General features: G+C 37.7%; 1 protein-coding gene across 2 annotated transcripts in view; it reads right to left on the bottom strand.

Annotated features, from left to right (window-relative positions):
- Positions 1 to 4297: 4297 nt before the first annotated feature.
- The window catches only part of LOC6039931 (probable sodium/potassium/calcium exchanger CG1090), a 37336-nt gene continuing 15886 nt past the window's right edge, over positions 4298 to 25747 (bottom strand). For both annotated transcript variants that reach the window (XM_001849377.2, XM_038257401.1), the window contains exons 2-4: positions 10042 to 10517; positions 8511 to 9980; positions 4298 to 7536 (exon numbers count right to left, since the gene is read on the bottom strand). In XM_001849377.2, coding sequence (XP_001849429.2) covers positions 7526 to 7536; positions 8511 to 9980; positions 10042 to 10495 — 1935 coding nt within the window. In that variant the 5' untranslated portion in view covers positions 10496 to 10517 and the 3' untranslated portion in view covers positions 4298 to 7525. The remainder of the gene's footprint in view (positions 7537 to 8510; positions 9981 to 10041; positions 10518 to 25747) is intronic.

Genomic DNA, 25747 nt, shown 5'->3' with positions numbered 1-25747 from the left:
GGAGTGTGCGTGTTGCTTCTCCATCGGTCGCGAGAGTTGAAAATTGATAAAGAGAGAACAAAATTCATTCTTGGCTTGTTAAATGTGGGTGGTTCATTCGAAATAATATGATGATGATTTGATGATAGCCTACCGGCTAACCCTAGAAAATCTATCAGTGATAACGAGTATGCAATGCATTGAGCTCGATTGGAATAACCGGATAATAGGTACTTAGGACAACGGTCAATATGGGGACTTTTACGTTTATTCTGCACAACGCATCACAAAAAGGATTATTAAAGAAATTTTGACCTAAAAGTTAACTCTAAAATTATAATTGAAATATTATGTATTTTCTTTCGGTGTATATTTTTCAGAGAGCTGTTAAAATTTCATACACGTTTGTCTTTGACCATAGGTTAGCCGGGGACCGTGGTGTAGGGGTAAGCTGGGTTGCTTCTCACCCATTCGACTTGGGTTCGATCCCAGACGGCCCCGGTGGCATTTTTCGGGACGAGATTTGTCGGATCACGCCTTTCGTCGGCAAATTAGCTCCCGTTTACCTAATATTGCAATACACACATGTACGATAATAACACAATCGGATATTAAAATACATTTGGGTCATTCTACGCCAACCCCCCTCTTTGTTTTCCTTGAAACTTTGCAGTGAGGGGTGTTCCCTGATCACGGATCCCCTTTCATTTTTCTGGATTTTTACCATTTACTGGATTTTTACCAAGTGACATAAACCATATTTTATGAGAAGTTTAATGTTCATTTCGAATCTGGAATAAGGTAATTTTTTTCATCTAGAACAAAATTTTCATTTTAACATTACATGTTTTCTGTAATTTTGCTACCGGCTCCGTGGCTTAATGGTTACGGCTTCTGCCTCACAAGCAGAAGGTTCAGGGATCAAATCCCGGCCGGTACCTTTGAAATTTGGAATCAAGAATTTGAACATTGAATATGAACAAAAACGAAAATGAATCAGGTGGGATTCGAACTCACACCTCCGGATTGGTGGTCTGGGACGCTAAGCAGTCGGCCATCAGAAGGTTTACACTCTAGCAGTGAATTGATCCGTAGTGTTGAAACATGTTATCTCTTTCTCATATTAAATACGCGCTGATCCCTGATTTGCCTGAGGGGATTGGAAGTCTAAATATAGATCGAGTTTCCTTCAGATGCTTGCTTCTATGTTTAGGCGGAGCATATACAAAATCTGATACAAACTATACTTTCCCATAATTTCGCTACCGGTTAGCGGGTATTGGATTGGACCCCACACACACACACACATGTTTTCTGTAATTTTGCTGGGTTATTTTTAGAGAGTACAATGTTCTAGAAAGTTGTAGAGCAGACAAAAAAATGATTTGTAGACATAAGGGGTTTGCATGTATTCTTCACGAGTAAACTGTAACTGGAAAAGTGATGATTTTGACCATTTTTAACCAGATTTTTTTAAATTTTTTTTTATTTTTTTTAAGTATTGCAATCAAAGGCATTGCCAGCCGGCTTTCGAAAACTTGTACAGACGGTATCAAAACTACCAGACAATTTCCAGCATCTTGGTAAATTGCCATTTTCACTTTATATCTGAAGAAAATTTGAATTTTAAATATATTGAGTGTCCAAATTACCCCCACTGTCCATATTAACCCAAACTCCCCCAATATATTAAATACACTCAAAAAAATATTCACGTTGAAGTTACGTGAAATGCTATGTGGTATTGTTCCACTAGATTTTTCACGTAACTTCTACGAGGTGACTCTAGTAGAAACGGAATATGCTTGGCCAGATTTTTCACATTAATTCTACGTGTTTCACACGTAAAAGCTAAATGAATCAATCGATGATATCAACATGTTTGTTTTAGTAGTAAATTTTGGTGTTTGCTTCACTTTATTTTATTTTTTCGAATAGAAATTAGAAATGAAGTCAGTTAAATTCGCATGAACTTGTTTTATTTATCAATATATACCTACTGCTACCGATACTGCTTTCAAAAATGTACTAGTTACATATTAAAGTTTTCAAACCGAATTGAACTTACCGTCCTCTCCATTTTCGATGAAATTTTGCCAGCAAAAGTCCGGCAGCAGACCTGTACCGATCGCCATCAATTTTCATGCTAAAATAATCACGGAGCAATTCTCTGAGATTTCGGTCATTCGTTTTTTTGTATTTTTTAATCCGGCTGAAACTTTTTTGGTGCCTTCGGTATGCCCAAAGAAGCCATTTTGCATCATTAGTTTGTCCATATAATTTTCCATACAAATTTGGCAGCTGTCCATACAAAAATGATATGTGAAAATTCAAAAATCTGTATCTTTTGAAGGAATTTTTTGATCGATTTGGTGTCTTCGGCAAAGTTGTAAGTATGGATATGGACTACACTGGAAAAAAATGATACACGGTAAAAAAAATTTGGTGATTTTTAATTTAACTTTTTGTCACTAAAACTTGATTTGCAAAAAAATACTATTTTTAATTATTTTTATTTTTTGATATGTTTTAGAGGACATATAATGCCAACTTTTCAGAAATTTCCAGAATGGGCAAAAAATCTTTGACCGAGTTAGGAATTTTTGAATCAATACAGATTTTTTCAAAAAATCGAAATATTAGTCGCAAAAATTTTTCAACTTCATTTTTCGATGTAAAATCGAATTTGCAATCAAAAAGTACTTTAGTAAATTTTTGATAACGTGCACCGTTTCCAAGTTATAACCATTTTTAGGTAACTTTTTTGAAAATAGTCGCAGTTTTTCATTTTTTAAAAATAGTGCCCATGTTTGCCCACCATTGAAAAAAAATATTTTTGAAAAGCTGAGAAAATTCTCTATATTTTGCTTTTTCGGACTATGTTGATACGACCCTTAGTTGCTGAGATATAGCCATGCAAAGGTTAAAAAACAGAAAAATTGATGTTTTTTAAGTCTCACCCAAACAAAAAAAAAAACGAAAAAAATATTTTAATTTAAAATCAAGACTAATATTTCAATCGGGCCAAACATTCAATATTACGCCCATTTGAAATGTTAGTCTTGATTTAAATTTTTTGAAAATATTTTTTTCGAAAAGACCGGAAAATTTCACGAATGTTTCATGTTTTAACATTGTAAATCGGACCTATAGTTGCTGAGATATCGACATTAGAAAATGGTGGGTTGTTTGGGTGAGACTTAGAAAACATCAATTTTCCTGTTTTTTAACCTTTGAATGGCAATATCTCAGCAACTAAGGGTCGTATCAACAAAGTCCGAAAAAGCAAAATATAGAGAATTTTCTCAGCTTTTCAAAAATATATTTTTCAATGGTGGGCAAACATGGGCACTATTTTTAAAAAATGAAAAACTGCAACTATTTTCAAAAAAGTTACCTAAAAATGGTTATAACTTGGAAACGGTGCACGTTATCAAAAATTTACTAAAGAACTTTTTGATTGCAAATTCGATTTAACATCGAAAAATGAAGTTGAAAAATTTTTGCGACCAATATTTCGATTTTTTGAAAAAATCTGTATTGGTTCAAAAAATCATAACTCGGTCAAAGATTTTTTGCCCATTCTGGAAATTTCTGAAAAGTTGGCATTTTATGTCCTCTAAAACAAATCAAAAAATAAAAAAAATTAAAAATAGTGTTTTTTAGCAAATCAAGTTTTAGTGACAAAAAGTGAAATTAAAAATCACCAAAATTTTTTTTACCGTGTATCATTTTTTTTCAGTGTAGTCTATATCCATACCTACAACTTTGCCGAAGACACCAAATCGATCAAAAAATTCCTTCAAAATATACAGATTTTTGAATTTTCACATATCATTTTTGTATGGACAGCTGCCAAATTTGTATGGAAAATTATATGGACAAACTAATGATGCAAAATGGCTTCTTTGGGCATACCGAAGGCACCAAAAAAGTTTCAGCCGGATTAAAAAATAAAAAAATTAAAATTAAAGAAAAAAGACCGATTCCGTAGAGAACTGCTCCACGTAGAAATATGACCGATATGGCGCACTCGAGTCTCGTTTGAGTTGCATTGTAAAACACGTGAAAGCTACATGAAAAAACCTAGTGGAAAAATACCACATAGCTTTTCACGTAACTTCAACGTGAATATTTTTTTGAGTGTATGTTTTCAATTTTCAACCTGTTAAGGAGATGTGATATTGTCGAACAAAACGAAACCACAGACAGGCATACAAATCACGATGCCGTATGCCAAATAGGAAAGGTGAATTCAAATGTTGTGACCAATCGAATGTTCACGTGCATATGTTTTTTTCCAGATGTTTTCGGTTCATTTTGGTGTAGGTTTTCAATACAGTTTTATTTAACTTCTCAACAATTAACATCTCATGGTATGAGCATTTCACTTGTGTTTAAGTTTAGTGATGTTCGTTTGGTTTTCTTTGTGTGGAATGTGGAGATATTTTTTGGTATGCGCGGATTTGTGTGGTTTTTGACTGTGTATGTTTTCCTTCTTCTTTCGGTGTGTTGTATATAGGTTAATGTGAATATTTTTTTTTGTTTTGTTTCGTTACATACTCTTAGCAATCTTAAGTGAAGCGCAGTTGTTCATTAGCTTTGCAAACTTTTTCGCATTCTCTTGTTCAATAAGTTTGATAATAATTTCCATCCAGGAGGGTAGTGCACGCATGTGTTTGGGTTTGTTTTCTCTCGGATTCGGTTTGTGTTCTGTTGTGCAATCAAATATCTATGCTGTTGTGTTTTTTTGCATTGTTATTTTTTTTTTCGCAAATGAGTACACCGCGGTGACAGATTAGATATATTTTCGTGATGTTTGTTTTACACACTACATAAAACGAAAAGTAACATTTAACGTTTTCGTCTCCCAATCGAATGATTTTTTGTTTTCATTTTTGTTGTTATTTTCCTGCTTCGTCGTCTTCCGCTGTTTGGCTACTCAGGTTCGGCTTAGTACCTTTGATTTTCTTTGTGTTTTTCTTCTTTTTTTAATTCAGGGTTTTTTGAAAACTCCAAATTGACAATTATTTATATGTAGAGCTATATATTTATTTTTACTTGTAATAATACTTAGAGGAATCGCGTCAGGACTGGTTGGTGCTGCTCCGGTTGCTACAATTTTAAAGTTTTTGTTGTTGTTGTTGTTAGATTTTGTTAAAACTTTATTCAGCATCAACTAAGAATTTTTTATCTTTACGCTACGTGTGAGTGTAGTTTGTTCAAGGGTAAAACATGTTGTTGTAGTAAATTTTTCAGTAGGTGTGCCCAGTAAACGTCTATTGTCAGGGGATTTCATGTGAGTTTTTTTTTGTTCTGCATACTGTTAGGCGCATTTGTTTTGCCTGCGATCGAGTGGCGACATCTAACAGATTTCCATTCATTGTGAGTGTTGTTTTTTTTGTATTCTTCTATTTGGCGGTGCAATTATCATATCTGTATATAAAATATCGCTTGATTCCTCCTTTTTGCGTTCATCTAATGATTTTACTTTAATTTAAATCTGCTGCTTCTGCTTTATATATACAGTCTTAAATTTAATACAATACTTTAAACTTAGTCACGTGTTTCCGACTTGCACGTTTTTTAAATAACAATTTCTTAATCGATGATGGGACAAAAACATACAAACAATCCATCAAATGCTGTTGCTGTGGGGGTTATTATCCATTTTTGCGTTGCTCTTTGGGGGGTGATTTATTTTGCTTATCGATTTCGTGTTTGAAACGCGCCATGCGATGAAGTCCTTTTCGAGTCCATTTGAGTTTGTCGGCGGAAGTTGAATAATTCTTGGAGAGGGGGGAAAACCAGGTGGTCCGCGAGTTGGGAAGAATTCGCTAAAGCCTTAATTGAACTTAGATTCGTGACTAGTCGTAAAAGTTGCTTCATTGGTCGGAAGTAATAGGATGCACAAATGAAACAATCGATTGTGTTTAGTTAGAATAACTTGGTTGTAAATATAATGTTGACATTCATATACGTTGTGGATGGGGTTTTATTTAGGGATAACTTTAAGTAAGGTAAATAAGTTCAGTTTTTTGATTTTCTCAGCTTACGTCAGAGAGGAATGTTAACGATCTATAGGGCTAGGACTAACTCACTTAATGTACTCTCTCGATACCGTCTTTTTTATCGCAATTTGGTAAATATATTAATATCTATGTATATATGATTTCCTTATGTAAAATTCATCTGCCCGTTTTACTTAATATTCGCTGTTTTGGGTTTTGCAAATTGTTTTTTGTTTGCTTTTCTTGTGGTGAAACTTTACTTTTGCTAATATCTAATGAGATAGAAAGAACATGTCTTGTAACTTGAAACAAGTTCAAACAAACATAACAGAGTACATTTACGGTGGTGAAGCTAAGTCGTCAAGATCTATCGGCTTAATAGATTGAAGTTTGACAATATATAGTTACTGGCTAAGCTTACATAGATAAAATGAAATCTATTCGAGTGAAACAATATTGTCAGTTCTAGCAAAGCTCTCACCTCTCGATATTACCGAGTAAAACTCTTTTTTTGATAGTGGTTCGAGCTATTAGTAGTCTCAATTACAACAGATAGGAGGAAAAGTTTAGCGGAGATTCGAAAGGTTAATATTTTACATACTTTTACATAGATCAGTTATACGCGCGGTGTATTTACAGGTCATAGAGAGCAATTTGGTGAAAAAATAACCAGAAGTAATAATCTTTGATTATAACATAAAAAAAAGATTCAACGCAAAAATGTGCCTTTACAACAAACGCAACTGTTTGTGTAATGATGTGTGGGATTGTGTTAGTAGGGCACAGCCGCTGCTGCGCTTGCTTGTAGAGTTGTGTTTGTATTAGTGAAGACGCTACGCGTGGTGCCATAATGGCTGATTGCTATAATTCTGCCACCTGCCAGACAAGTGATTTTATAGCAATCGGTTATTGGCACCAAAGAATGAAAAATAATTTTTTTCGAAAGCTACAAAACTACGTAACAGTATTTTATACTAAACTTTTCACTACAAGTGTTTGTGAGATTCAGTGAACTTCGAGCAACAAGTGTGAGAGTTTGTGTATGTTTGTGTGTGACTATACTTGAAACGAGGTACTTAAACATAACATAACTTTAAACGTACTATACGGTATAACTAAACGAGGGAAGCAATCAGTTCAGTTTGATTTGTATGGTAAAATGTAAATATATAGAAACTAACTAATGGTTAAAGTAAGATCGTATGGAAAGAACCGTTGGTTGACGTTAATAGGTTAACGGACCTACCGTGGGTAACGATGATTGATTCAATTTGATCTTCTTCTTCTTATTGTCCTAGAAAAACAGAATCGGGAAAACTTAGGGACTTAATTAGTAAATCCTTCTGGGGTTATGCTATCCGTAACAGTTTTAACGCTAAGAACTGGCATTGGATGTGCTTGTGTCGGAAAACAAAAGGGTAGACAGGTGTGGTTGTGCCAAGGATAGTTTAGAGAGGGGGAGACTAAAATTGACGTATGATGAGGCGTGTGTAGAGCTGGAACCGAACGGGGTCGCTTGAACGGAGGTCTGGTATTTAGTAGATGCCTGGAATGAAAGTAAAGAAGTAAGAGTTATATATATTTTTTTAAATCTTCTTCAAACAGTTTAAAAGACCCTCTGATATCGAATTAATATAAATATATAAGTTACGTTGACCATATAACAATAATCCAAAAAGAGAATAGTTATTGCATAAGCGTATGAAGTGTGCATTCATCTATAAATTGATAAATCGACGTCGTCGTGCTATCTTGTCGCACCCGCCATTTTGACTTTCCGAGAAAAACGCGTTTTAATGTTTGACCTTGAATAAACAAAAACGAAAGCACGCAATGTAAACAATAACAAACACGTTTTGTTTGGCTGACCATTCTTTGCATTGTGCCGAAGTTTGGTTGAAGTTGGTTGCTGGTGTCCCGAGTTATATTTACAAATAACTTATACGTGTGTCGTTCTGACCTGAAATCCCTTTGGCCAGTTGTCGCCAAAGGGATCATTTTTTAGGGAGTGACAAGATAGCACGACAAGCACGGAGTTTTTTTTTCGGATTTCATTGAATATTTCAGGATTGACAAAAATGGCGTTCTCAACTCAATTTGGCCCAACATGCACGTACGACAAGTTTGCACGACGGCGAATTTTTTGGACTCTCCCCGCAAACGTCAAACCTTACAAAAAAGAAGGAAGAGATCCGGTAAAAGATCAAGTTGAATCAGGTTGAATCACACTTAAAAACATGTTTTTTTACGTATAATTTTTATGCAAATTTATATCAAATTGCATTTAAATTCACACGTATGCGACTGGTGGTGGGTTAAAGCGGCCAGGCCTACTGCGTAAAGTTTACCGCAGCGATTTTTCGTTGAATAGGTTTGAGCATGAATGTTCAAACAGCAATCGTTTCCTCTGGTCTGAAAGTGGAGCAGAAGAAGCGATGGAAATCGAGAGAATCCAGAGAGTTGCATTGGATGTCAGAGGACTTTCTTGTAGTAAGAAAACAAGTTTGATGGTACACTTACTGGGACATTCGGGTGGGTTCAGCTGGCCGAAGAAGTTGAGCTCGTACAGCGAGGCAACGGTAATGAAGAGCAGGTACCACACCATCAGGATGATACCGAGACGTTTGTCCAGCTTCCAGCCGTTCATGTGGGTCGCGAACAGAAGGAAAAACACGGTGGACAATAACGACAGGGTGGAGTAGGTCAGGCCCTTGCTGATGACATTAACATGCGAGCCCGGTTTGATGATTGCCGTCTGGATGAACCACGGCAAACCGAGACAGATGAGAATGTCGAAGACATTGGAACCGACGGCGTTGGAAACGGCCATGTCGCCGTAACCTTCCTTAATCACTGCAATAGAGCTAAGAGCGTCCGGGACGGATACACCGGCAGCTACGAACGTTAGTCCCATGACAGTATCAGGGATGCCGAGGGTCGAGCCAATAATCGTTATCATCCACACCATGAAGTAGGAGTAAAATGAGATCCAGATCATGGACACGACAAAGGTGAAGGGATACCAGTTCTTATACTTCTCCGTTTTACAGTCGGGCATCGTGAGCCGAGCGGTGTAGTGGATCGGGTAGACAACGGCCCACGAGATCTGCGCAAAGATGCCTCCGTCCACGGGCTTCTCCAGCGGGTTCTTGGAGTCCTGTGGCCGTGGTTCCTTGGGTTTGTAGTAGTCGTCGCCGCCGGCCGGTTGAACCGCTCCGGTCGTGACGGCCGCCGTCTGCAGCTGTTGTTGGGGAGCTTGAGCGACTTGCTGGGATTTCGCTGCATCCTGGCCGTACTGGTCCTCGTATCCGTAGTTCTGCTGTCCCTCTGTTCCCCAGGCGTCGTTGGGGTTGTAAGAGGGCTGGGCGTAGCTGTTGTTGACCGCGGGAGCCGCCTGTTGTTCTCCCCAGGCCGCGTTGGGATCCCAGCCAGAGTTGGGATCGGCGTAGTTGGCGTAACCTTGATCTACCGGAGGTTGTTCCACAGGTTGTGGTGGCTGCTGTTGTTCCGCGCCCGGTTGCTGTCCCTGGGTGTACGTGGTGTCTGGAAGATTCTTGTACGTGACCAGTGCCGATTGTTCCTCCTTGGTTGGAAGTTTGATGGGAAGATTCCAGGTGTGGGCCCACTTTTCGAGCGGACTGTTGAAGTGCAGTGCGACGCAGTACAGAACGTAGAACATAAGCATGACGAGCGATTCGATCCAGGAGATGACGTCGTTGAAGATCACGATCAGCATCACCAGGATCGAGATGGAGTAGAAGGTACAATCCCGAACCAGCGGCCACCAGTTTAGTTGGGAAACAGTTCCGGAGCAGAGCGCGCATACGGAAATGACGAACATGATGTTGAACACAGCCGAACCGATCACACCGCTGATGCCGATGTCGTCCTTGGCGAAGAACACACCGATCACGACGGTGGCCAGCTCGGGCGCAGAACTGCCGGCAGCCATGAACGTGGCACCGGCCACATCCGGCGAGAGCTTCAATTCTAAAAAGAGACATATTAATAAATCTCTGCTGAAGGCAGACTCAGATCATACCCTCCTTACCTTCACAGATTCTATCTAAACTGGACACGAAGTAGTCGTCGCACACGATGGCCAACCCGAGGAAGGTGAACATGGCCACGAGCACGTGCAGCACGAGGCCACCATGCCTCCTTATGTACGGTCCCATCAGTGGCCGCGGGAACTGCTCGATCGCTGGCGGGGTACAGTTCTCGCGGCGTGGTCGCCACGTCGGATGACCGTGGTGGATCTTGGCGGTGGCCGTTTCCGGTGTCGAGCTGCCCTCCTCCTCGCTGCCGTCCGTGGTGCCCGTGGTCGAGTACAGCAGCGGATTGGGCGATACGTTCGGGGGCAGGTCCGAGGCCAGATCGCCGGAGTCATCGCCAAGGTCGTCACCGCCGTTCCCGCCAATCGTGGCCGAGTACGCGTGGAAGCTGGAGTAGATCAGGAACACGATGCCCATGTGCCAGTAACGGCCGCGGCGTGTTCGCTTCATCGTGCTGATCTACTGGGGCTTGCTGGGGAAGAGAGAATAGGAGAAAACGTCGATGAGTTTCTAGTGCCACATAACGACATCTGACGGCTTGGAGAGGACTCTCCAGATTACACCCGATAATGGGAGCGCGCACAATGCACAGCAATAATCATAAATATCACATAAATCAATATGCTCAACGAGTCATCAAGAGGCACGCTCGCTCTCTAGCTTTCTTTGCCATGGGAAGGCGTCATAACCGGCAATGGCAGCCCATCTCGCGTAATCGTACACAGCAAAGGATGATTTCATTAAAAGGATAAATGTCATTAGATGACGGGTGAAGGAAGCAAAAAGCTCCGTAGAAATGGGAAGAAAACGAGACTTTTTACTCTGAATCGATGTCAGATGTTCTTTTGTTGAAAATGGGTCATCCATAAAAAATCTTTTGCTGTTTCTTAAAGTTTTATAAATATCGTGACGTTAACGTTATACAAAAATAAAGAGAAGTGTCTCGAACACGCAGAAAAAAGTTTTGTAGAATCAGCCTGTACGAGGTTTGAATCAACAAAATTTTTGTTGAATATAATCAACGCCGATTTTGCGTTGAAACAAACCTTGATTTTCTCGATTCTACAAAAGTCTTTTGTTGTTTTGAAAAAGCTGCTTTGACGTTTAGCGTTGATTCAACAAAAAATATGATTTTCAAATCAACAAAACATTTTGTTGATTCAAATATGCCTTATTTTTCTGCGTGAACACATGGAAATTTACGTTTGCGTTTGGAAGACAGAACAGCAACCTTGAAAAGAATAATGCGTGCAATTTAAGGAAACAAATCTTTCCTGCGTGTTCAAGGGGCGTGAAAAGAGGATTTCCTTTCCGCTGAACTTGTAGATAGCAGACATCAGCATTTTTTCCAGTTTGATGGATTAAACACTAAAAGGGAACATTTGTTTTTTTTTTTAAATTTACGTTGATCATTTTAATTTGAAAAAAATATTCCTAGTCGATTGACTTCAATCAAAGTTAGAATCTTTCTCTTGAGTTTCACTAAAGTCTTCTAAAACTCGCCTTTCTTCTTCTGCGTCAAGAGCTGGGTGTGTAGCGTACAAGTGGATGTTCGTGGAAATAGAATTTAAAAGTTGTTGCCAGAAGCAATGCTCGACAGACTAAGCGTTGGCATTTCTACCTGGATGCTCTTTTGAGTCGTAGTCGAGTGGCCTCTTGAGTGGAAAGCTCTGTTTAGCTTCTGAATAGCTAATTATTGCTAGAAAAAATCTTTCATTGTGTGAGTTGTTCCAAGTCTTTAACAAACGATCTATATTCCCGAAGAAAAAAAAAACACATTTGACATGAAACAAAACTTGTAGTAGGAAAACATTGCTTAAGATCACAAACTTTTTTATCCTCCTGGAAAATAACTATTGCCATGCTTTGAATATCCTTCTCATCTGGTATTCTGTTCCGGTCAGTTGGGCAAAAGTTTAACTTGCAACCTTTCCCCCGCGTGTCTTTCTTTCTGTGTTGTTGATTGCATGGGGAATTTGGTTTTTTTTTCTCTTTTTTTATTAGTGTTGAATTCGGGACTAGAATCCATCACCGGAAAAGAATTTTGGGTGGATTTGTCTTACTTTTTTAGGGAATGGGTCAAATTGTTGGCATAGGGGGGATACCAGTCTAAGCTTTGCGCGATACAAAAAAGGAATAAAGTCTTCTCACTTTTGAGTACCAGTCAAAAGCATAACATATTGAAAATTTCTTCATTCTCCCTCTAATTTCATAGATACATCTGGAGTTTTTTTTGAAAAGGTCCTATAAACCAAATTTTCAATTTTTGCTTTTTGGGTGTTTTTAGAACCGCCTTGAGTCAGGGGTATTCAAAAACACCCAAAAAGCAAAAAAGGAAAATTTGGTTTAAGGGACCTTTTCAAAAAAAAAAAAAACTCCAGACATGTAAAAAATCTTAAAATTTCATATTTACTATTATTTGTTAAATCCTTTCAAAAGATTATTTCCAATCACTCCTGAAAGTTTCATAAAGCTATTTCATGATTAAAGTGAGTAGAAGACGATTAAGGTTCGCAAACCGAACTGTCAAACTTAGTGAGCGTTTTTCTCTAAACACCGAGTTGATTTATGGGTGTCACGATATCCGAATGGACCGAATTGGCTGAAATTTGGAGTGAGAACTCTCAAGACATATCCCGTATGCATGACGAAGCCCGATTTTCAAATTTAGTTTTTGAAAAAAAAAACAAAAATATTTTTATCTTTTTTATAAATAAACTTTATGAAAATCAGCCTTCGACATGCACACAGAACCGGTTAAATGAGTCTCCACCAAAATTTTTAGCCGATTTGGCCAAAGCAGTGTTGAGATATCGTGGTATCCGTATTTTGTAACTGCTAACTTCAAATAGCTGTATTTCGGCAATGATGCAATCAATTGACTTAAAATTTATGTTGGTAACAGTTGTAAATGTTTATTTTAATGCACTGAAATCAAATTTAAAAAGAGTTTTAGTGTGTGCTCATACCAACCCTTGAAAATTTTGCCAATTTATATGTATGTAGCCCCTTTGGGACTGTCCACAAATCACGTGAACACTTTTTTTTGTAAATTTTGGAAAATGGCTTCTTTGGGCATACCGAAGGTACCAAAAAAGTTTCAGCCGGTTTAAAAAAAAAATAAAATTGAAAAAAATGACCGATTTTGTAGAGAATTGCTCTACTTTTTTAGACCCTTGTTTGTTTTTTTAAACAAAAAAAAAAAGGCAATTGACAATTCATCATTATGCGATATCATGGTAAAATCAATGTTTAACCACTTGTGGTAGTTCTAAATTGCACTTAGATTAAGCAAAATATTGTTTATTGTTTATTCGTCAAGCTTATGTAGACTACTTACAATTTTCTTACATACTAGATTTAATGGCGAATTTTTTAAATAATTTGTCGTGTATGCAGTTATTCTAAAAAGTGGTGAATGTCTAAGAGTACGGCTTGGTTCATGAATACTATTGCGTATTTCTGACAATAATACTGCTGACTGTATGCGTTGAGAAATAATGTCGTTGATGAAAGAGAGCATGGCAAATTTACGACGTTCTTGTAATGATTGTATGTTTATGAGCATGCAGCGTGCTTCATACGATGGGAGAGGAAATGCAGTCCAGTTAAGTTTACGTAGTGCGTACAGTAAGAATTGTTTTTGGACAGATTCAATACGTGCTTGGTGTACGGCATAGTATGGATTCCAGACGATACTACAGTATTCCAAGAGTGGCCTGACATACGTTATATAGAGTAATTTAATAGTATACGGGTCCTGGAAGTTGAATGCAAAGCGCTTTATAAAGCCTAATGTACTTTTTGCCTTGTTTATTATTGTGTTATAGTGTTCTACAAAGTTAGTTGTGAGTCTAGGATGACACCTAGATCACGTACTACTTTGCATTTTTCTACTGGTTGGTTTCCTAATAATACTGTTATGTTTGGTGTTTCATGTTTTCTGCTGAAGGCAATGGAATTACATTTCTTTACATTCAATTGGAGTAGGCTTTTACTACACCATGTGTAGAAAAGATTAATTTCGTTTTGGAATACATGACTGTCATTGGCATTTCCTATTTCCATATACAATTTCATGTCGTCTGCATATACAAGTACGTTAATTTTTTTAAGAATGAAGGAAATGTCGTTTACATACAAGATGAAAAGAAGAGGTCCTAGATGGGATCCTTGCGGAACCCCAGAGGTGACGTGAATTGATTCCGATAGTACATTTTGGAAGCGAACAATTTGTTCGCGCTTAGTCAAATATGACTTAAGCCATTCCAAAAGATTCGGTTGAATTCCAATTTTCTGCAGTTTGAAGATTAATAATGGTATGTCGATTCTGTCAAATGCCTTACTAAAGTCTGTGTAAATTGCTTCTACGAAATTGCGATTATGCATTGCATTCAGTGTAAAATTTACAAATTCTAAAAGGTTGGTGCTAGTAGAGCGGCCTTTAAAAAAGCCGTTCTGTTTACATGTGATGCGGTTTTTACTTGCTGAAAGATTTTTTCATTTATAATAGATTCGAAAAGTTTTGGAATGCAAGACAAAAGGGCAATTCCGCGATAATTACGTATGTCTGATTTTGGGCCTGATTTGAAAATAGGCACCAAAAAAGACTTTTTCCATGTTTGTGGGAATTTTCCAGTATTTATTGACATGTTGAAGAGATAATGCAGTGGAAATGTCAATTCTTCTGCAAGGTTCTTTAGGAATGCAGGTGCTATTCCGTCGGGTCCTGGTCCTTTTGATGAGTCTAAGTCCTTCAATGCCTGGCGTACTTCCGTTTCTGACAAAGAATTGACTGAGACGTCATTTGGAAATTCTGGTATATATGAAAAATAGTCGCGGTCGCGGTCTTCTTCGGAAAATGAGGTGTATACTTCTTTGAAAAAATTTGAAAAAAGATTGCAAATTTCTTTTGAGTTACTGCCTACATTTTCGTCCAGTTGCATTTGCGATGGGAAGTTACTATTTTTGGATTTGGATTTTACGTAATTAAAGAAATTTTTCGGGCATGATTTGACTTCAGATTCGACTTTACTATTATATTCTTCGTTGGCAGAATTGAGTGCCGAAAAAAATTGGTCGGAAATATTCAGATAATTCAGAAGATTTGTGTCATTTGTATTGTTTCTGTATAGTTTGTAGGCTTTTGTTTTCTATTTTTAAATTTCTTAGTTGTGGAGTGAACCACACTGGGTATTTATTGCCTGTGTTATTACGTCGTCTTCTTCTAGTAGGTACGGTTTCAGATGTTATAGTGTTAATTTCCGTATAGAATTTTCCTACTAATTCGTCGACATTTCCTTCATTATTAAATAAATTTTGCCAGTCAATTGCAAGTAGTTTACGTTTGGCTTCTACAAAGTTTGTTTTATTGTATTCCAGGACTTCATCATATTCCCAGTCAATGGGCAAAGTGTTTTTATGGACATAAATAGAATATTCAATTGCTGTATGGAAGACTTCATTCTTCCAAAGGGGGGTTACAGATTCTTGTACATGAAAGTCTTCAATACAGTTAGTGAATAAAAGGTCTAAAAATGAATTTCTTTGGTTTTTACATGATTGATTTGGAAAAGTCCATAATTTGCAATATTGTCAAAGAGAAAATGCAATGTTTCATTTTCCCCAATGACTGGGAGAAGAATTGCTTCATTTTCTTGGTCAGATATAAATTCGACTTTGCTTTGATTAAAGTCGCCATAAATGTGAAGTTTTACTTCCGGTTCCATTTTTGATGTTATGATTTCTACTGTTTTAAAGAATAGTTCATACGACTGTTTATTTGCATGGTCCGGCGGAAAGTATACTGATGCAAAAATGTGTACTTGGCCTGCAATAGTGGCTTTGGCCCAGACTTGTTCAAATTGAAAATGTTTTTCAGTTACAATTTCTTTTGGATTAAGTCTGGCATTTATGGCTAAGAGGACGCCGCCTCCTGACTTTTTAATTAAGCAAAATATTCGGTGTATACAATAATAATCACTTCAAACTTATTTTTAAGTCCTGATGCTAGGGAAGATCATTTCTAGCGTTTTTTTGTCAAAGGTCCAAACAAAATTTTCGTTGTTTGTTTTCATTTCTATTCAAGAAATCAGTTAAATTTAGCAAATATCGCATTTGCTATGGATCACCCTGTACCAAATCATTTTAACTCCGTTTTGATTTAAAATCGTGATGCCCGGTTGCATACTCTTCAGGCGTTTTATTTTCATGTTCGTGGAGACGCATGGCAGTTCGCTTTTGAAGAAAAAACAACCATGCGTCACCCTCCAAACGACTCAGTTCTGAGTTGCTGTCAGTAAAGCTGAAACAATGTTCGACCAACTTAAATCGACAATTAAGTCGTCCAATCAATCACAATTGATCCCCGAGAGCAATCAACAATTACCGGAATCCATATTTTCTTTGTCCGGCTGCTACAACCCATTTCCTCCCATATAACGTCTGTGTTGACTTCCGGGCGCCACCACCATTCCATTCGAGAGGACCGTGTGGCGGACAACAATTAACGCTCCCGGTCCCCTGCTGCCTGTATTGGGCTTCTGGCACTACAGTCAAACTCCGGTGGTTGGACAATTAAAAAAAATGCCGCTAAAGTCTGCTAATCTCACATTGAATTTTGTCAAATTAACAAGAAGTATGACAACAGAAACTTTCAAACCAGCGATGTTTTACTGTAGAATGATGAATTTATGGACATAAGGGACACCAACGCAACCGTCAACCTTCGGGGAAGGACGTACAACGGCCAACCTAGTAGCAAGTACTACTAGACTAACGGTTTAACCTTTCCTCCGACCGTCACCGGTTTAATTAGACGACGTGACATGGCTTGGGTGTAGTGGCGAAGTCGGCCACGTCGGAGTCATGTGACGTTCGTTGGGGTTGCCTACAGTTTAAATTTTCGGTAACCCCGACTCAAAATAAGCTCGTCTCACGGAAAACCATAACAATCACCGTGTGAGAAAAGCGCCCTCGCAAGGCAAAAGAGAGAGACTAATGGATTTCCTGACACTCCAGGCCCAAGTTTGTGGCGCCACCGCCACACGATGATGTATCCAGAAATTGAATAATACATGAAGGAGGCGGTTGAACAACACACTACACGGCTCGTCGAATCCCGGGGAAGGTCGTCGTCGTCGTCGTCGTCGCGTGCAACCTTTGCGCTGGGCTCGATGGATGTGTGAAGTGTTGTTTCTGGGTTTATGTACCGAACCTCCGACACCGACATATCCAGGTAGAGAGGAGGGGGTGGGAAATTCGCTCGTTATCCCGTTGAGCTATTCGTGGGTGATCAAACTTGCAAAAGAGTTCTTTGTGATGGAATCTGGCCAGAGTTGGTACTTTTTTGAAGAGTACGTTGCAAAGTTTTGAACAAAGACTTAAAAAAAATCATTTGATTTTTGACTAAATCAAAAATTGCCTCATCCACCCTTTAATCGAAGCATCTCTCAATACATGGCAGTAACCCTCAATGGATGAGACATTCGCGATGCCTGTCTAGTGTACCGACCGACAGGTCCCTATTGACGGGTTGACGTAATTGTAAGGGCAACGTCAAGTCACACCACCGCACATCACCCTCTCCGAATGGTTCCGGAAATGATTTTGAGCTAACGAGTCAATTTCCGGCCAAACGACGTTTTGGTGGAAATATATCGTACTTGATTCTTGAGTTGCAAATTGTTTTGTTTTCACAATTTTGCCACGCGAAAATTCTTTCCAAAATTGGTTAAAATTTATTTTCTTTCCGTAACAAAATCCTTTTTCTGTAAGAATAAAGACTTACGACAAAATCCCTTTCAATAACCTACCCCGCAGAAGAGAAACAGAGCAGCGTTTCTCATCAGAAAATTCGAAATTAAAATAAAGCAATCAGCAAAGTCTTTGGGGCTCAACCTTCCATCCACGTGTTCTACAACATTCTTGAGAACGAGAAGAAGGCGAAAAATCGCGAAACCTTTGCTATAGCTGAAAATGGTTCCTTTTGCAAACAGCGAATTTGAAAATAAATTTTCCCTTATCTGCCAGAGAACAGTTGAAACTATGGCTTTTTCTCCTTATTTTTCCTACTCTGTTTTCAACCAATTATTTCTCGGTTGGTTGGCAGTGGAGACTAGAGATCTTGCATTGGAGAGACGAAATCGGACAAACAAAATCCAAAATCATATTTCTGGAGTTTTTTTTTTGAAAAGGATCAATAAACCAAATTTTCAGTTTTTGCTTTTTGGGTGTTTTTTAATACCTCTGACTCAAGGCGGTTTCAAAAACACCCAAAAAGCATAAACTGGAAATTTGGTTTATTGGACCTTTTCAAAAAAAAAAAAACTCCAGATTTGATTGTATGAAATGACTTTAACATCTTTGCATAAAAAGAAGAAAATATACGAATCTAGGAGAAGGCTCATTTCTCGACGAATGAGAAATTTGAAGAAATTCCGGTATTATTATCGTTTGACACTTTTTTTTTGTTTGTACTCCGTTGGTTGGTCAAAATCAAACTAAAAAGTGACGAACTGTCACTTTTTACACGGCGTGAGTGTACAAACGTTTGATAGTGTATGTGAACTCCGTGTAAAAGGGGTGTCAAACTAATAAGCAGGGCTTGCGAAATTTCGACATTGTTTGTGATAGCTGACAGAACACTCCAATCGTCTTCACCACGACAACCTGATTTTTACATTCTACTTTCGTTCGTTTCACACACAAAGGAATGAATGCTACGCAAAGTCACTCACACAATCATTGACTTCCCTCCAGGAGAAAAATCGCCTAGAGAGCGGTCGTTTGACATTCTACCGAGATTCCGATCATCTCTCCAATGATAGCAATCATATGATTTCTGTCACCACGCAGCATACACTAGGAAGAGAGAGACAAAAACGAGAGAAAGAGAAAGAGCACGTTGTCTCGTTCGGGCGTCTGCTTGAGTGGTGCTCATTTTTCGTTCGTTTCGTCTTCGGGTTTACGTTCACCGACCGTCGCCAAGCAATGACGTTGTGTGTCAGCGATCAAATATTGTTTTGGGAAATGATCGCTGACAGAAAGCTCTATCGAATATCGAGCAGTCCCGTTCAGTGAGTCCCGATCAAGCATTGCTAATAAGTGACCCGTTCGTTTGACAACAGTTTGTGTCAAACCATCGGGATTTTAGTGTATTATTTCAAAATAATTTACAATCGAATCTAGGGGAGCTGGGGGTAAGACGGCCAGGCGGGGTAAGACGGCCACCCCACTGTTTTAAGAAATATACTAATGAATATTACTAAAATGTTCAGCAATACTGTTCCTCATGCTAAATAATGCATAAATATTGTTTGAAATAGTATAAAAATAGCTCAAAATAAACAAATAATTTTTGAACTTGAAACTGGATGTAATTTTTATGTTGTAATTCATTTTTGTTAAATAACAATATGTTTTTCTGTCTTCACATATTTTTTCATGTTAAATTGAAGTTTTCCCTAGATTATGTCCCTGGAAAAAGTTCAAAAAATGCGATGAACTGTTTACAAAAAATGTTTAAAAAAAATAATTTATTTGGGGGCAAGACGGCCCCTCTTCCGGGGGTAAGACGGCCACCCGTAATTTGTAGATTTTATTTGATATAGGTTATATTTTTGACGGTTTTTGACTATTAAGACATATTTGTAGATAAAGGAAAAGCATTTTCAATAAAACTATCCATTTTTAATCGAAATGCTGTTAACTACCGTTTCGACAACATTCTTTACTGTGATATAGCAAAACTCATTGAATAGTATGAAATCCTACCAAACTTTTCATAAAAATCGCTAATTTTATGTTGTTTACATAATTTTGATTTACTTATTCTAATCAAAATACACAAACTATTTTTTTTGTATCAAATTGTGTTTGTTTTGTAGTAAAAATTCATAGTTTTTCATAAAAAGTGGTCGCAATAATATGAAATTCACTGAGCCAAAATATGAAATTTTTTAAACAGCATTTTTCTTCACATTTGAAACCTAATTTTTTTAACCATAATAGTTATGATGTTCAGAGAAGTCTGTTGAACCAACTATGTAGGTGTTTGGGTGGATTCAGCAAAGTTATTAAGTTAATTTATAGCATTGGCCGTCTTACCCCACATGGGTGGCCGTCTTACCCCGCGTATTTCATATATATACGATTTCAATTATTTTTTAAAATTTCTGAAAAGTATTGAAAATTGGTTTTTAGACCAACTAATTTATGTCATTTCTATAATGGACTAGTAGTAGAACAATATGTACGTAATTTGAGATCAAAATAATCTGTTGTGTAAATTTTATTAGACTTCTCCGTTAGGGTGGCCGTCTTACCCCCATCTCCCCTACTTGTTTTTATTAAATTAAAAAATTACATTCTCGCAAAAAAATCCCTTTAATTTTCTTTGAAAAATTTAAAGGAGAAGAACCAAAATTTAAACAAAAAATTGTGTTGACCTAAGCGTAAAAACACAAAATTTTAAAGAGTGCATCTATTTTTCTAAAATTCTATCATTGAATTGCAAGAGTCCTGGAACTTAAATATTGAGTTGACATATTTCTGTTATCAACCGAATTTTGAGCAAATATTCGCCTCCTTCTTACAGGCCCTTCAACGCAGGACAGTCGCTTCCGAGAAGAATCCTTTAGACCAGGCCGTCGATGAATCTCGCCACTTCATCATCGCGTGCTAGTCGTCTTGGCCCGTTCGGCCCATTTTTTATGGGTTGCATTATTCCGTAATGAATTTTAAATGATCCGTTCACCTTTCTTCTCGACGGATCGTTTGCCTCCAGGGGGTCCAGAGAAGAAGGTAGCATCACTTCAAACAAGTTTTAAATATTTAAGCTGCGCCTGGGACTTGGCGAACGGTAATGAATTATTTATTTTTACTTGAGAAGATTCTTAAATAATGAACGATTTGTTTTACCGGTTTTTGAACAAACGAGACTTTTTCAAAACTTTCCAACTTTTAAACAGCGCGGAAAACACTTCGCAAACAAAATTAAATCCAACCATCCAGATAATCTAGCAAATCGGATTTCTACAGTGCAGACACGTGCCAGCAGTTATTGTCGGAGTGCAGTGTTGCCAGACAGCCGTCGCCATGCCGGGCGGCACATGGCATTCAAGCAGTAGCAGCAGCATCTCCAATAATGGTGGCGTCAATTATTTATCCTTTCTATAAATATTTCCACAGAATTGAGCAAGCAAACGCAAAATGAGGCAAAAGGCGACGGCATCTTGATGATGATATTATGCAAATAAGCCTCTTTGCGCTCGGGGGGAGCTTAGTTTACGGGCGCCAAGAAAATCAATTTCCTCAACACCTCTAAAAAAATGCTTGATTGGTTTGCCTACCTTCGGGCGAAACTGTCATGCAAAAACTAGAAGTTAAAAAAACATAAAAATGCCATAAAAGTACTCGATTTTTGTTAAAAACTAATCCATTTTGACAGATTGCCTACCTTCGTCAAACATGCCCAAAGTTCAAATAAACAGCAGTTGTTGTTGAGCAAATATGTGTGTTTTTGCTAGTGTGTGTGTGTGTTTGTTGGTGTGCGTGTTTGCGAGGGATCTGTTTTCCTTCCCCATTTTCCGTGTGCATGTGTCACCTCGTTTGCCTACCGGATTAATATTCATGGGAAATTGTGAAAAGGTTGCTCAGGTCCCCACCCGCCCCACCTTGGCACAAAGTGATTTCCATTTTACTAATTGATTGTGGCGTATGCGTGTGGGAATTGTGGTGTACCGAGAGGGGTAGGCTTTGCTCATTAAAATGACCTTTGGTGTAAAGTTTGTGTTTGAATTAAAACTGCAAAACAAATGTCATCATTCACATTGGTTAGCTTTCAAAATTAATGTTTCCAAACGCTCGATTTGATCCCAATTTTTTTCTTAAAAATCTTATAACTAGAATTGACCATATTAGTTCCGGGAAAATCAACATTCAAAATTTTGCAATTTTGATGAATTCCTAATTCCACAAAAATGCAATAATTTCATCATAGAGAGCAATTTGGAATTAATTAAGGTACTTTTGCTATTATAAATTGAGAAAAAGAAATTACGCTCTTTTGAAAAGCGTGCCTACATTTTCGCTCCACCGTATTCACCACCGCAAGTTCGGGAGCGAATGGCCCATAGGGTTTAAGTTCCCCTAATAAAATCAACAACAACAACAACAGTATTCGCCACCCACCCAACCAAAAATAAATAACAGATTCGCCCTTTTGTGTTTTGCTCGTTTTTCGTGTTTTTAAGAAACTACGTAGTTTCGGAATTTTGAGATGTTGGAGGGTGTTTATAACCGGTTATGTTCGCTTTACATGATTCTGATGAAAACTCAGTTTGTTTACATGATGTAAATTACATCTGAAGGTTTCGTCCTTTTGAAAAGTTGTTACTGATATATGAAATTCCTTCCAACTAACTTTTGAACACGGTTTAGCCACTCGCTTGAAAATAATACCAAAACAAGTAATTAAATAGCAAGCGAAATACAAAAAAACAAACGCACGGAATCACTTGACGTTTACCTATTCTAATCAGTGGCTGGCGAAACCAGAACGAGATGCGAAGGCAAATGAAGAACACAAGATTGTAAAATTGTTGGTAAAGAAAACACGAATAACTTTTGGTAAAAGTCAAAAGAAATGTTCACAAAAAGCTGCTCTACTGGTTGGTGTACTTGTTTCTAGTACATTTCTCGGATTAGTTTTCAAAAAGCCGTAAAAGCCATTGGTAAACAAAGTCCTTTTTGCATCGGTATTCGAAATACTTACGAAAAACCAATATCAAAAATGCTCGAGATTGTTCATCTACACGTCCTTCAAGTGTCCCATACTTGAAATAAATGAAATTTTGTTTCATTTTCGAGAAAAACGAAAATTAGTGTCAGAGGTCACAGTGGCTCTTACGGCTTTTTGAAAACTCATCCGAGATTTCAAGGAACACTCCAGATTATCCAGTATCAATCAGACACGACCGCTTAGTAGGCGGGGTAGAGTTCCCCTGGTTTTATCCCTTATCCCCGAATCCCACTTTCCCAAATCCCATATCCCCGAAAATCATTTCCCCGAAAATTCCACATCCCCGAAAATCATTTCCCCGAAAGTGCCACTTCCCCGAAAATCATTTTCCCGAAAATTCCACATCCCCGAAAATCATTTTCCCGAAAATTCAACATCCCCGAAAATCATTTTCCCGAAAATTCCATATCCCCGAATGTCATTTACCTGAATGGCCATTTTACCGAACTGCCGTTTTCCCGAATTTACATATACCCGAATGGTTACTTCACCAAAATATCATTTTTTCCGAATGATGACCTACATATAAACTAAATTGTTATTTAGGGATTTTTTTTATAAAAGTATGACGTTAATATTAAATTCTCCTACGTGTTTTGTAAGATTAAAAAAACAAATTACCGTAGAAGGCCATTAATAAACCACGCGGACACTTCAAGAGTGCGGGGTATTGAGATCATCCACGCTCCATAAAAAAAGATTTTTTTTGTAGCGGCCATTTTCAGCAAAGGACAATTTTCCAAAACGGTATCTACGTGGTAAGGATAGAACAGCAACGATAGCTTCATGCGACGACTCGATGCGCAGGATTCAGTTTGTTCTAGATTTTGTTTAACTGAACTAATTTGTCTTTATCAATTTTGGCTAGATGAAGGCTTTGAACAATTATTTTTTATTTTTTTACGTCCAATTCGAGTTCTGCGACCAACACTTTTAATCAAATCTAAATAGTTAATTATTGAATTACAAAAAGCATTTTTTGAATATTTCATCACCGCCATTTTAGATTTAAAATAACTAAATCACTTTAAAGTAGTTAAGGGGCTATACTTAAGCTCGACAGCTGATTTTGGTTGCCAAGGTCCCGAGTAACAATTACAAATTTTTGCGGTAGTCGGGCCTGAACGTGTGTCAAACACGTTCTGACCTGAAATCCCTTTGGCCAGTTGTCGCACTTACATCAATTTGAATATTCAAAATTCAAGTGAAGCTCGGAATTTTTTGAACGTTCAATAGAGTAATCAACGTTCGTTTGTATTGCGTGTAAGTACACAAAAATTAAGTGAGGTTAAATTTTGTCTGCCATCAAAATCAAATGGTGCACTAGTGTGCGTACGCGAAACGTCATAAAGCTCTATTGTGGGCATGATACTTTATTGATCGCTACTTCCCCGAACCCGGTCAGGCGGGTATGGCCGTTGTTGAGCTTCACAGCGGTGCATTTGTCCCCGACCACGCTTTTTGCAGAAATGCGAATTCTGTTTTGTTAAATTCCAGCGTCCAAAACAACTTTTGAGCAAAAATTCGAGCTGATACTTTGTTAACTTTTGATGCTCTATCATTTTGAACAATATTTATTTTTTCAAAATTATTTTTTTCAAAATCTTTTTTATTGCGTTAATTTATAAAGGGCAAAAAGTTTACACTCGTACTACTTGAATTTTTTTCTCAAAAGTTGTTCTAAGAGCTGTAAATTCAATTTTAAGTTTGCATTCCCATATAACCGAACAGCGAAAATTTGAATCGTCATTCTTCGATGCTTTGCGCCATCGGTCGGAATTATGGAGCTTTTAATCGCGAATTAAACATGCATTTTTTGATGTTTTTTGACTCATCTATCTACAGAATAATGAAGATTATGGCAAAAACTATATACCTCAACACTTAAAATAACAATAAAAGCTTTTTATATTGTCCAAAAATCATAATGAAAGTTCAATGAAAGTTAGATAAAAACACAACATTTTAAAGTTTTGCAAATAACTGAAGGCTGGTACAAATATTTTTAAAAGTTTTTGTCACCCCCCCCCTTCAAAATTGGCCCGAAAAATCAGGGGGCAAAAAAAATATTTTTACAATAAACTTCAAAATTTCAATGAAAATTCAAGTGCAACCAGCTGAAATCAAATTAAAATACATTCTTCTGCGTTTAAAATCATTTTTAGCATGTTTGGGTTTATTAAAAAATCTTAAGATTTTTTGAAAATTTTCGATGCAAAACCTTTTTTTTCGATACAATTTTTGTTTTTGTCAGATCTTAGATTTTTTGAAAACTAATGATTGCAAAACAACTGAACTAGTGTAAAATGCATTTTAAAACACTTTTTTCATTTAAATGTGAAGATTATGGCTTGTTATTTAAATTTTTATATTTTTTTATTTTTTTGCCCCCCCCCCCTTGACCTCGGCCAGGGCCGAGGGACAAAAACTTTTTTTAATATTTGCATCGGCCTAAGCTGTTTTTATACCAAAAAAAAAAACAAATTATTCGCTCTACAGCATTGCCTTGGCGTTCTCGATTGCGAGATTCCTACTGGAAACTAGGTGTCCGAAGGCTTGATTGTTGAGGCAATTGCAAACCTCTTTTTACACCTTAGCTTCCATCCACCCCGGGATTCGAACTGACGACCTTTGGATTGTTAGTCCAGGACCCAGGGAGACGACTACACCTACACCTGGATTGAGCTAACGACCTAACCCTCTAGGTTAGACCGGGGCCAACATTTACTTCCCCGTCCGAAGAAAGGCGTGGTCAGACGAATCTCGTCTCGAAAAATGCCACCGTCTGGGATTGAACTTAAGCCGACTGGGTGAGAGGCAACCACGCTTACCCCTACATCATGGTTCCCGTTTTTATTCCACGATGCTCAAATTTTTCCAGCATGTTTTACCAATGTTAA

The sequence above is a fragment of the Culex quinquefasciatus genome, chromosome 1 (assembly GCF_015732765.1).
Source record: "Culex quinquefasciatus strain JHB chromosome 1, VPISU_Cqui_1.0_pri_paternal, whole genome shotgun sequence".
NCBI classification, from domain to species: domain Eukaryota; kingdom Metazoa; phylum Arthropoda; class Insecta; order Diptera; family Culicidae; genus Culex; species Culex quinquefasciatus.
Note: the sequence above shows the minus strand (reverse complement) of the source record. Positions and strands in the feature narration are given on the sequence as shown.